At 32.8% G+C, this 13,408-nt stretch overlaps 1 protein-coding gene across 1 annotated transcript; it reads left to right on the plus strand.

Annotated features, from left to right (window-relative positions):
* The first annotated feature begins 5,946 nt into the window (after positions 1-5,946).
* LOC132316591 (uncharacterized) lies at positions 5,947-8,683 on the plus strand. Its single transcript, XM_059815062.1, has 3 exons — positions 5,947-6,896; positions 7,017-7,092; positions 8,338-8,683. Exons 1-3 carry the CDS (start codon positions 6,132-6,134, stop codon positions 8,550-8,552), a joined length of 1,056 nt encoding a protein of 351 aa, XP_059671045.1. The 5' UTR covers positions 5,947-6,131; the 3' UTR covers positions 8,553-8,683.
* The last annotated feature ends 4,725 nt before the right edge of the window (positions 8,684-13,408 follow it).

Consider the following 13,408-nt stretch of genomic DNA (forward strand, 5'->3'; position numbering starts at 1 on the left):
CTAGACATATACTTTTGCCAAATACTGATAAAATAAAAATAAAAAATATTTTATTTAAAAAATATATATATTTCAAAAAATATATATATTTTACATCGAAATCGAAATAAACAGAGTCTAAAAAAATGTTGGCTCTAGCAGAACCTAAAAAAGTGTGGATTCTAAATAATCAAAGTATTATATGATTGTCATCACCATATAGCGACAAAAAATTTGATGAGATCTTATCCTAAAATTTTCCTTGGTAAGCGGACAATAACATAGTTTTACTTTTTATCTTATTGTGATTTTGTGATTAATCATATTTATTAATCAATCTTTTTTCCAGACAACACTGCTCAAATGAAATAATTTTATTATGAACTATGAAGTTTGTATCTGTTGTTAATTTGGTCAAACTATAGTCCACATTTTAATTTTTACCGTTTTCCAGATCTCCATGATGGGGAGGTTGTTATAGAGCATCCATTTTTTTTATTTTTACCACCATCTCCATTTTCTCTCTTCATAAAAGTTTAGTATAATTTTTTTTACAAGCGTTTTCTACCCTTGACTCAATGTTTAAAGAATAAAGTGTTATTTGAACACTTTTTAAAATATGAAGTAAATATATTTTAAGAGTATTTTTTACACTTCACCACATAAATAAATTTACTTTTTTTTTTCTTAATTATTAATAAATAAATAAGTGGTCTTGGTGTGGACTAATAAATCTCGATGGGGGTGGGCTTGCGGGTGGGATTACAAGTCGGACTGGGCGTCAAATTTTATACCCAGACCCGTCCCATCACCTTATTGGACCGGCTCAGGCGCCTAATGATTTTGAGTCCGAACCATTATAGTTTTCCGTGTAGATATATATATATATATATACACACACTATGTATCCAATCCTAAAATGAAACACTTTTTCATTCGGAAGGGTACACACAAGGAGCTATTGATTCATGGTCCATTTTTATTTCCTTGCGAACCATTATAGTATTATATATATATATATATATATATATATTTGATGAATAACCTCGTAAATCTGATAATTAGATTTGCCACCTATGTTCCATTCATATATAAACTGTGTCTCGCAGTCCTTGTTGAAAGGGAGGATCTATAGCGGGTCAGGACACTAGACTCCAAATATATATATATATATAGATTCCTTCTAGCTTCAGTACTATTTCACTAGGCCAAATACTTCTGCACAGCATCGTGGACATAGACATGGACATGTATGACGTAAAGACTGAGTGGTGTTTCGACAAAGCTCATCTTAATCTTGACCATACATTATTGCCGCCGGCGACTGATTCGTTTGGGCTGATAGTACGAATTAACAAATTTAGGTACAATCAGGCCTTTGCTTTAGAAGAAAGTGTGGCGGTGAGAAGAACACTGTATTGTTGTCCGATAACGAAGCACAGTCGTGCTTCTCTCAATTCTTCTCTACGATTAGAATCAACCTCAATCGGGGCGACATGTTTCATAACATTCGCTCTGCTTGTCGCGCCATAACTATCGACCACACAAGTTCTACTACTAGTAGTACTAGTACTAGCCCACCCTTCTCGACATACCTCTCTACGGTCACAGTCACCGTCGATCCTCACCATATATTTCGTGCCATTCTCCCTAGTTGTGGACCCGTGGTGACATAAGTGACCATATATGTCGTAGTCACATTGTCTCGGGTATTAAGCAAGTTCTAGTGCTAGCGTACCCTTTCTTTTCATGGACATAGTGGTTTTGTGTAGGCCGCGGATTGACGGTGGCGATGATGATGACGATAGCGATGATGAGGATGACAATGTGTTAAAGACTGTGCCGGCAAGTAAATCATCCGTTCGAGCTTTGGAGAAAGCGATAGTAATGGAGGGTTACATGGATCAGTGTGTGATTTGTTTGGACAAATTTCAACTTGCATCGAAAGTCACTCGCATGCCCTGTCATCATATCTACCACGAAGACTGCATTGTCGCTTTAAATTAATAACTTCTGTCCCGTTTGTCGCTTTAAGATGCCAACAACTGATTGATTTTAATGACATTTTTATTTTTTTTTATAATATATGAATAGTTTTGTTTTTATCAATTCATGTTATACATGTTAATTTTCTGTTCTTGATTTACTATTGCGACAGCAGCTTCGATTAGTTCTTAATGTATTCAGTAATGGACTTATTGGCCGCATCCAATCTTGGGTCAAACTAATGAATTATATATAGCAGAAAAAAGCAAAAAGCTATATTTATTTTGACCCTAATGTTGTTTTTGAAAAATTTTATTTAAAGTAAAATACAGTCACACCCCTTGAGATTTGGCAAAAAGACATTCAGAAGAAATTTACCTGTTTTTTGGACAAAGACACTGCCTGAAGGTTCAAAAATGGACAAAGATACCCCTTTACATGAAAAATTAGCCAAATTACTTTTTGATCATTCAGGAGACTTTTTTAACTTTACAATTTAATAAATTGGACCAATCTACCCTCATGAACAATTTATGCATAAAAAAAAAAAAAAACACTTTTTTTTTTTTTTTTTGTTATTTATTTTATAAATGTCCCAACTTCTTAAAAAAGTAGATATCTAAAATGATTTTTTGATCCAATACATATATTTCAAATAAATTATATTTTGTTATTACTTATTTTCTTTTTCTTTTTTATTTTTAAATTAAGATGCTTAATTCTTTCATCTAAAAAAATTAAACCAATCCATTTTCCTTAAAAATAAAAAATATGGTACCAGTATAACTTTATGCATATTAAATTATATATAAAATATTATGCATTTTCCAACATAAAAGGGTAAAGCATGCATAAAGTTATACTAATACCTATTTTCTTTTATGTATAAAGTTATTAAGTTATGCATAAGGCCTAGGCTAACCAAACATTACAAGACCAAAAGTATAAGGCACACCACATAGGCAACCTATATATACAAGAGCACCAGAAGACAGAGGATGCCCAAAACTGGACACAACACAATGTAGTGAGCATGGAGACTAATTCTCGCCCTTTAAGATTTAATTGTTGTCTGGAGGCTTAGCCGGTGGTCGTATAACAGAGGCTGGAAGTTCCCACTCTTTAATGATACGTTTGGAGCTTGGGGAATCTGAGAGTGTAGATGACAAGAGCTTCTGTCTAATTGTGTCTAAGACTTACTGTAGAAGTGTATTTTGGAATGAGAACTTCTTCTTGAAAATTCTCCTACTACGCTCCATCCATATGCTGTAAACAAGTGAACTTAGGGCAAGCTTTGTCACTGAGTTGCTATAGAACCCTCTGTTATTTTTCCAGTGGTGAGAAGCCCATGTGATGAGGGACTACCATGAGTTGGGATTGATATAGAAGCCACACCTTGATTGGATGAATGACCACAAGGGCTTTGATTGTCAACTAATGAATGGGTTTTTAGGATTCATTGCTTGAAGCGGAGAGGATAGGGTACTTACGCCTCAGCAAAGCTTTTATAATAGTTTTTTTTTTGAAAATTTAAGAAAATTGTATGTATGTATATATATAAGTATATTTTTTTGGAAGGTTAAAGCAAAGTAACACCTCAGATAAGATAATAATTAAAACTCATAAAGACTAGTCCATCACATACATAGCAAAGACCCCCAATTTAACGACTACTTTATTTTGTTTATATGTTTATTTATGACTAATATATGTCTCTACGGATAATCTAACCTTTGTGCCTCTGCATCAATGTACCAATAAATGAAATGTGCTTTTGATCTTTCTGATTTTCTTGTCATCTTATATATTCATAATCTCTCTTTCATCGGCTTTTTTAGGTGATTTAGTTTTCTATTACGCAAGCTATGTTCCACCTGCCTCGAATATCTCTACAGTACTGACGAAAACCCTAATGAATGTTCCATCATGTGAAAGTGCTACTCCTTCCAGGAAAAGAATACATAACATTATATATGCATGAGGAATACTTGAGCTTCGTGGATGAAACCAAAAAGAAAATTTTCACATGAGGTAGAAAGTGAGTTAAAGGAAATTCAATATATTTGATGTTTTGTTGTGAATCTTGTGACCTTCTACTACTTTATGTATGATTTCATGCTTTGCCAGTTTAAACTGCCTCATGTAGAAATGCTGTCAATGTCGATCTGAATTAGCTGATATTTATACGACTTATGAGGTACTCAATGTTATAAATTTGACATTGTTGAGAGAGTAATTCTGCAGCAATAGTGTGTGTGTGTGTGTGTTTATATATATATATATATATATATATATATATATATATATATATATATATATTTTATTAAGGTTGCGGTAGAATAAGATTCCTGTTCTGATCCCAAACAGGTGGACTTAATCAAATATGTAATCAACGGCACTTGCATATACAAAGTGCTTTTTACCGGTTATTATATATGGTACTCATTTGATTAAACTTCATTTACAAAGAGTTTGTATAGTTGAAGCATGATAATTGAAGCGAGGTCTTTCAAAGCCTAAATCCTGCTGTAATAGGAAAAATCTACTTATTCATTTATATGATGAAGTAGATGAGAGTCACACTTGAGTTTATTCTCTGCATCAAAAAAATAAAAACTAGTTTGATTAAATTTCTTAGCCAAACAAATTGGTCTATAAAGTATTACTCGGTGTTTTACTCTATTTTTTTTTTTTTTCTTAGTTTTTAAAAGGCCAATCAGCCTCGCTCCAAATTAACACATTAGTATTTCATTACTCCCTCCGTTTAAAAAAGAGTCTCTCTTTTGGAGAATCGTGACTTTTTGTCTCAAAAAATTCTTCAATTCATGAAAGTTACAGTTCTCCAAAAAAGACACTTTCTTGAAATAAAAAAGTATATGTAAAAAAACATAATTTTAATTTTTTCTTTTTTGTTTCTCTCAAGTAAGTAAGTATTTCATCTGTTCCAAAAAAAAATGTTATGCTTTCCTTTTTAGTCTGTCCAAAAATAGTTGTCACTTTTCTTTTTCAAATAATATATTTTACATCTTTCCATATATATCTTTGGAGTTTAAAATTTCAACCTTGAATATTCAAAACTTAGAAGGACAAATTAATAATTATTCAAATAAATAAGCCATGTGACATCTAAATTGGAAAGTATTCACACATACTTTGTTCCCTGTAACAGTTGGACTAGAAAATATATGCTGCAACTAGTAAATCATACAAAGATAATTTGTGATGGGGCAAAGCTAATTCTAAGTGTATGACCGAAATACCCTCAAGTTTTTTTATACAAGTTCATATGTTTGTCACGCCACATATATTCACTAAGGATAAAAATGTAACTTCATGTAATTGAAAAGCAAATACAAGGTCAACTAGCTGTAGCGGAGCCACGTCGGATCCACGGCTGGCAGAGGTCAACCAGCCTTGCTGCAGATTCAAGAAAGGAAAATATATAGCAAAACACCAATCAACTATTGCTTTTATATCTCTATAAAGAATCCACATCTCTTGGAAATTTCATATAAATGTATATATCAATCACTTGAACAGAGGGCTAAGATGCCAAATGGAAGTGAGAGATTGGACTGCAATTGTGATGAAGATGAGAAATGAGAGAAAAAAAAATAAAATAAAATAAAATTTAGTTCTCACTTTGTTTCTGTGACTTAATATATTTATCTGAACAGTTACATATATATACATAAATTAAGTTAAAAGGAATCGGTCGTTTTCTTAAAAATTGAAACACGCTACGTGATGAAATGTTTTCAGCACATTATATCATAATTAATACATAATGTGACAAAAACAGCTCTTAGTAATCAAAATACCCTTAAGTTTTTTTAAAATTCATATGTTTGGAATTATTTTTGTTACGCCCACACATATTAATTAAGGATAGAAATGTAACTTCATGTATTTGAAGAGCAAAAAAAGGCGGACAATTAGCTCCAGCAAAGCCAAGTCAGATCCAACGTTCCCAGAGGTCAACTAGCTCAATCTCGAGGAAACTTCCTTTGACTGAATTCCTCACGAATTGAATTCTAGAAATTGCAACAAAAATCAGACAAGCTTGAAAGAGAAGTCTTGAGAATTCCTTAAAAGCATTACTTCTGACATTCTAGAGAGAGAAAACCCCAATTTTATCTTTGATTTTCAGTGAAAAAAGCATACAGATGGCGTCGGCGTTGATTGGAGGGGCGGCTTTGGGAGCAGCTTTCGGTGAATTAATGAAAGTTGCTGTGGATGTGGCTGAAAAAACCATCAACTTCAAGTCTGAACTCGGCATATTTGTATCGATTCTGAATTCACTCGCACCAATTGTACTCGATATTGAGGGGTTGAACAAAAAATTGGATGTTCCGGAGGAAGAAACCAAAACGTTCACCCATCTGTTGAAAAAGGCAACGGATCTGGTGCGCAAGTGCTCGAAATTTGAGGGTTTGAACTGCATCAAGAGATTTTCTTACTCGAGGAAGCTCATGGAATTTGGCGATTCGCTTGAGAAATTCTTTCAGATATATGTGCAGGCTGTGCAGACAAGAGATAACAAGAAGATTCTGGTGAAAGTGAATGAACTAGAGGATTTGTATGGAAACATTCTGGTGAAAGTGAATGAAATGGCGAAATGGGAAATGGCGGAATTGTATGAAAAGTTTGTGGAGAAAGCGACGTGGATGGATTTGATATTCGATGAAAAGATGATCGATATGAAAGCGAGATTGGATGAAAAGATGATTGAGATGTTTGCGATGTTGGATGAAGAGATTGTGGAGAATGATAATAAAATAGATGCGAAATTGAAAGAAATATATGCCAAATTGGATGAAAAAATGAATGAAATGGAGGCCAAATTGGATGAAAAGTGGTCGACTATGAGGAAAGGTGGATGGGTTTATGATTGGAACATAGCTCCAGCCACCAATCACCTTCACTTTAAGGTGTATAATCTGTGAACGACTCTTCTCTCTCTCACACACTTACACACACATGTTTTGCTGCTTTAACATTTCTTAATTCTTTCTCATAGATGGGTTGTATTTTTTTTTTTTTTGTCTCAGGCAGTTGATGTTAAAGTCGAAATGGACTCTGATGAATGCGAAAGGGGAGTGATATATTCTGTTATTTCCATGGAAGGTTCTTACTCTCTCTCTCTCAAAATCTTTTCATCCGTTGGTTAAAGAGTGGTTAATAATTTATGGACTTCTAAGTCATAAATTGTGAAAGCTTATTTCTTGATTAATAGGTTAATTTGATTCTAATGTTGATCAATGGGTTGGTGATCAAATGATTAATTTACGGGATCGACTAAAACATTAGATTGAAAACTTGTTTCAAGAGATATAATGTTAGTTTTGATTTTTTTTTTTTTTTTTTTAATTTGTATGCTTCATTAACACACAACATGTGGTACATTTATATAGCAATGACACCTAATACATAAACATACACTAATCATTAACTAACTATTTTGGACCAACGTATATATGAGTAGTATAATATAGACTAACAACATTTAATAAACATGTTTGTAATAATAAAAGGATAAGAGATGAGTAAAACATTGATTCCACTATAAATGTTTTGTGTGTGTGTTTTTTTTGGTAAAACATCAAAAGAACAGGGCCAGACCCACAGCCCAAAGGCAAACACAACCAGCCCAAAAGGCAACACCACTATAAATGATATATATATATATATATTCAGTGGTGATAACTGATAAGCAACTTTAAGTACTATATAGTGCTTGTTGCTACCAAATGAATGAATGACATTCATAGTTTAAAACTCAATGGTAGCATCTACCAACAAATGATGGTGAAAGATAAGCATAACGGTATAACTCACATGGTAGAAATCTTTTTCTACATTTCTACACTTGTAAATATTCGTGTATTTATAGTAAAGAATATATATTTATGGTAAAGAATATAGTCGAACTAGTCGTTAGAATCTGAATTTTGAACATCTCAGTTGACTGCAAATAAAATCTTTTCTTGTGTGTTCAATTTAGTCTGTTGATTGGTTTGTCTCTTTTTGAAGCTTAAAGCAGGTGATAATAAAACACATAATCCCAAATTAACCTTATTTTATGCCTGTTTTTTTTTCTTTTCCTGATAACATGGTTGTTTGGGAATTTGCCCCAACTAATTCACGAGACTCGTACAAATCGAAAATTTGTCCCAACTAATTCACGAAACCCGTATAAAGCGACCCCTCTAGACAAATCGAGTAAGATTTAGCCGCTAAAAAATTGATTCCACTAAAACTTAATAATTCATGAGGCACCAAATATCCTTTATAGGTGCTTTTGAACTTTATGGTATTCTTTTCATCTTATATATTATTAACATAATTTCTCTCTCCCTGGTTGACTTTTAGGTGTGAAATCTGTGGAGGTTAACCGAAAGCAAAACCGGGTGACAGTTAGTGGCTATGTTGATCCAAACATGGTCTTGAAGAAGGTGAAGAGTACTGGAAAGAGAGCTGAATTCTGGGCTCACATGCCATATAATTTTCCTGAGGCCTCAAATATGACTGAGGAGAGATTCAATATCTTCAGTGACGAAAACGCAAATGGATGTTCCATCATGTGAAGTACTGCTGCTCGTGTGTGAGTTTTTTTAGATGTGTTTTTACATTTTTATAATAAGTGTGATTGAATTCTTGTAATTTAAGTTGATACTCAAACTTAACAAGAAATACACCTGGTAAAACAATCACAACTCATTTAACAATTAAGCAATGCAAAATAATTAATCCACTAAGAAAACAAGAAATCGACAATATTTATTGTAAAAAGCATCATAAATAATCATTAAATTATAAGCAAATTTGTTGATGCAAAATAACAAGCACAACGTGGTGTTAGCCGGACATTCTCCGACATCAAGTTAATACTTGCTTACTTTTTGAGTTGTCCAGCCTCCTCTTTATAAAAAATATTTGGTAGGTTATCGTTCCTCAACGATTTTAATCTTCCGTATCAAAATTCATGAAAAAAATAATAATAATAATGAATTCCCCCAAAATGGAGGATCCATGACATTCAAGGCAAATTCATGACCATAAATATTGGTAATTTCTTTGTCTTCTGATGTTTGTGGATGAAATTGTTTAGCACAGCTCGGATAGCACTTTTAATTTGCACCATCGGTAGCCAGATTTTAGACATGCATGGATATACTTACCTCTTACCCCATAAATTGGAAGAATTCATTATGCTAACCGATGTGGTCCAAAAAAAATTTAACACATGTATCCAAATTAAATAATACTAAAAAACATATTAAGAAGTAGGTCAATTCATTTTAAACGGGTTGACCAGGATCAAATTAAAACTCATTTGAGAATGCTTTTGAAATCATCTATCTTCCCCTAATCTCCATCTCTATTCTTCCATCCACGAAATCCTAATCAATCTCCATATATGGACACTTCAAAGCTTTAATGGGTTTTTCCTAAATTCTAACAGATTGAAACAGAGATCAAGGTTATCAACTTAAACATCTAGTTATATATGTGTGTAGATATGTCTTAAGTATAAATAGAGAGGTCTTATAAATACATAGAAAGATGGATTCTCTCCCTATATGTAACCAATGAGTCATAGTTTAGTGGTATTAGATCCTTACTTTTCAAAGGGATGTCAGAGTTCAAGCTTCAGTAGAGGCATATATGTACGAGTCAACTAAGAAAAAAAAAAATTCTCTTCCTATATGTATACACATATATCTTACATACATAGCACGAAGCTCCACCTTTTATATATAGAGATATATCAAATATGTATATAGTGTCAGGGAAATGTAAGTTTTAAAATTTTTTTGAGTAATTTATAAACATGGATCTTGATTTATGATATAAAGACAAGTTTTATGCAAAACCTAAAAATGATTAATCATTCATTTTAAATTTGAAAACTTACATCAAAAGTTTGAGTAAACCTTTAAAGTTTCCTCTAAAGTGAATGTTTTCATTTATTGTGGATCCCTGAATTAGATCATTTCTCCTCCTTCTTGGTAGTGATCTTCCCTTAGGAATCACTCATATACCACTATAAATGACCTTAGAGAGAAGCCTCTTTTAAATGAGAACACTAACCCTAAAATCTTAGAGAGAGAAATATTTTTCTTTTGGTTTAAGTGTTAAAAAAAAACCCCTCTACAATCGATATAGTGTATAATAGTCCCTATGTAGTTAAAAGAAAAACCCCATATATAGCCCCCTGAAGATTTAAAATGACGATAATACCCTCATTTCAGTAAAATAAAATAATAAGTTTAAATACAAACTATGTAAAATAACCATTTTACCCTTTATCATCTACATTCGCTGTTATGTCTTGTATGGCTTTGGCAATATTTTTTGTTTCCTTTAGCAGCTATTACGTGGGAGGATATTTTTTGGAGGAGCTTTAGTTAGGTAAAAAGATCTAAAACCTTAAAAAAATATGCTACCCCAAACTTGATTCCGAATTGACAAAAAAATTAAGAATCTTTTATGCTGCCTTGGTATATTGAGGGGAAAATTCATTTTTTGACTTCTCTTTAGGCATTAGCTACAAAATCGTGGAAGAACTAACAATAAATAACATATCCTTCTGGATGCAGGTTCACCGTCAACTCTGATTTCACGCAAAACCTATACTTATATAATATATATATATATATATATATATATATATATATAAACATATATGTGTTTATTTCTTCTTTCAATTGTAAATTTTTGGCAATAATTATGTCTATTTTTTCCTTTCAATTCTTGGTAATCTGAGAAGTTTCCAATCTGAGATCACTGTATATTTCTTCCTTTAATATCAATGTTTTTGCCATCTCATTTGTTCCTTTCTTTAGTTCTATTTTTGGTAATCTCAAATTTTTCTGTTAGTAGCGTCGTAGAGAGAGAAAGCAAATCTGGTATTGACAACTGTATGAATTCATGAATATGGAAGGAACCGGAAAAGAGAAGATAGAGATACATCGGCAAATATGAAAATAGCCGAAAACTTGGGCAACCCCATTGACCTTTTCCTCCTTTTCAAACTCCGCTCTGACCACGGCGTCCTCGCCACTGAAACATCGGCTCCGTCTTTATCCCCGTCAAAGAACTCCTCGCCGGTATCCACCACCATTCCCTTTCTCTCGTCTCAAAACTCAACCCCGCGACTAGTTAAACCTCCACCGCCCTCCTCCATCGAACCATCGACTACCACCTCTGGCCTACCACCAAACCGCCCCCCTCACTCCCACCACCCCTCAATCTCTCTCGTCTCCAAATTCCAAATTCCTGAGATCCACGTTCCAAATTCCAAATTCCAGATCCACCGAACCCACATCAGATTCTTAAATGTAGAACTTGTAAACGTGGTTCGTAGCACCATTGTTATATATCATGAGTGTTTGAAGTAAATAATTGACAATTCCTTTACTTCATGTGCTCGTGATAAACAACGATGGGGGCGTGGAGAGAGAGAGAGAGAGAGGTTAGGGTTCTGATCATCTTCTCTAAAAACTAATTAAAGTAACATTTACTCATTCCTTTAAATATAATATATTCTTTTAAATACAAACTAATTGCATTAATATATTATATAAGGGTATAATAAGAAGATAAAAGGGCAAAATAGGATTTTTGATCAAAAAGTGGTCCGATGGACTTATTTGTACTTTTTTGAATTTTATGAACTAAAATGCACATTTTTAAAAAGTAGAGACTAATTTTGTACAAACTCTATATATCAAGGGTTCTTTTTGCACTTAACCCTTTTCTTTTTTGCACTTAACCCTTTCTTTTCTTCCAAATAATGCACAGACAATAATTCTCAATCTCCAAAATTCAAGTGGTATCTCGAATCTAATGGGCGTCCAATATCAAGTTGGGTTATTGATGAGAATCCATTGGACTTACTATTTTCTTGACAACGATGAATTAATAATTGCCCAATTCATGAGCTCAATTCAATTAATTCATAAATCAGTTTCTACTCTACTAAAAGAAATTAATTGACCTCCAATTAAATAGTAAATAACCTCTAAGTCAATGTTGCATTTTAACCCCTCTATGAATAATTAGTTATCGGTTAAATACAAACATCAATCCAACTACATAATTAATATATTTATTTTGGTACCTTTGAATATATTCAGCTTGATCACAATAAAAACTTGTTTAACAAAAATATTAATTTAGTAAATTAATACATAGAAAACAATTTGTCTAAAATACACGAAGGCCATTGAATTTTACTTTGTGATCAAACATAATCAATACAAAATATATACAAGTAGTAATGATGCAACTATTGATAATATAACCCTCTAACTATTAATTACATAACTACCCAAAGTGCCGATCTATAGATCCCGAAGAATCCATCGAATAAATCAATGTAATTATTAATTAATAAAAGAATTTATATTTCTCTCATACTTGAGAGTCAAATGCCATGATAATGATAGAGAACAATTGCATACGACGACTTTCGCAATATATATTAACCTATCGTGGATTCGGTTTAAGTTTTAGTTAATTAAATATCCATCCATAATTACCGACTTTGAACCATTTATGATTACTATTTATGACCATGTATTTATTGTCATTACATACATATAATAAGTGGACACAATTAATTCTATAATGAATAAAAAAATAATACATTACAATCACCAATTGTATAATGCATAAATAATAATACTCATATAAAAAACAACATTTACAGTCCAAGCAAGAATTTACTTTGCAAGGGCATACAAATCCCAACATATAGATATATAGATACTGAAACCCATGAAGTTTACAACTAGTATATTGGATTTTCAAAAGAAAAATCTAGTTTTACATCACTAAGAGTCATTGACCATGGGTTTGAATCCATGCCCTTCCAAAACAGAATCTTGATTTGGTATTTGTATTAATTCCACTATTGAGAACATTACCCAAGAACAGAGTACCAACGGAAACATTACCCAAGGAAATAGTACCTAAGGAAAGATTACCCAAGGAAACATTACCCAAGGGCAGAGTACCCACATGAACATTACCCAAGGGCAGAGTACCCAAGGGAACAGTACCTAAGGGAAGAGTTCCCAAGGGTACCAAAAATAAAATATATTGTTCATGTGAACAGTAACCCGTGGGCACTGTTCCCGAGGGAAAAGTGCCCAGGGCAAAAAAAAAAAAAAAAAAAAAAGTTTACTGTTCAAGTGAAACAGTACCCGCGGGCACTTTCCCGAGAGAACAGTGCCCGGGGCAAAAAAAAAAAAAAAAAAAAAAAAATCACATTCTCAAAGCTAGACGAGCAAGCTTGGGAATGGAGGGCTATAGGAAACAATAAACCTAGCCTACCTTGACCTAACAATAGAGACAACTAAGTATTGACCAACCGTCAGACCTCTTCGACCTTCAAACGATGATATTTCCATTGAATAAGAATGATAATATTTCA

The sequence above is a fragment of the Cornus florida genome, unplaced genomic scaffold, assembly GCF_030987335.1.
Source record: "Cornus florida cultivar Cherokee Brave unplaced genomic scaffold, ASM3098733v1 CherokeeBrave_3.0.0_Hap2_Chr07, whole genome shotgun sequence".
NCBI classification, from domain to species: Eukaryota; Viridiplantae; Streptophyta; class Magnoliopsida; order Cornales; family Cornaceae; genus Cornus; species Cornus florida.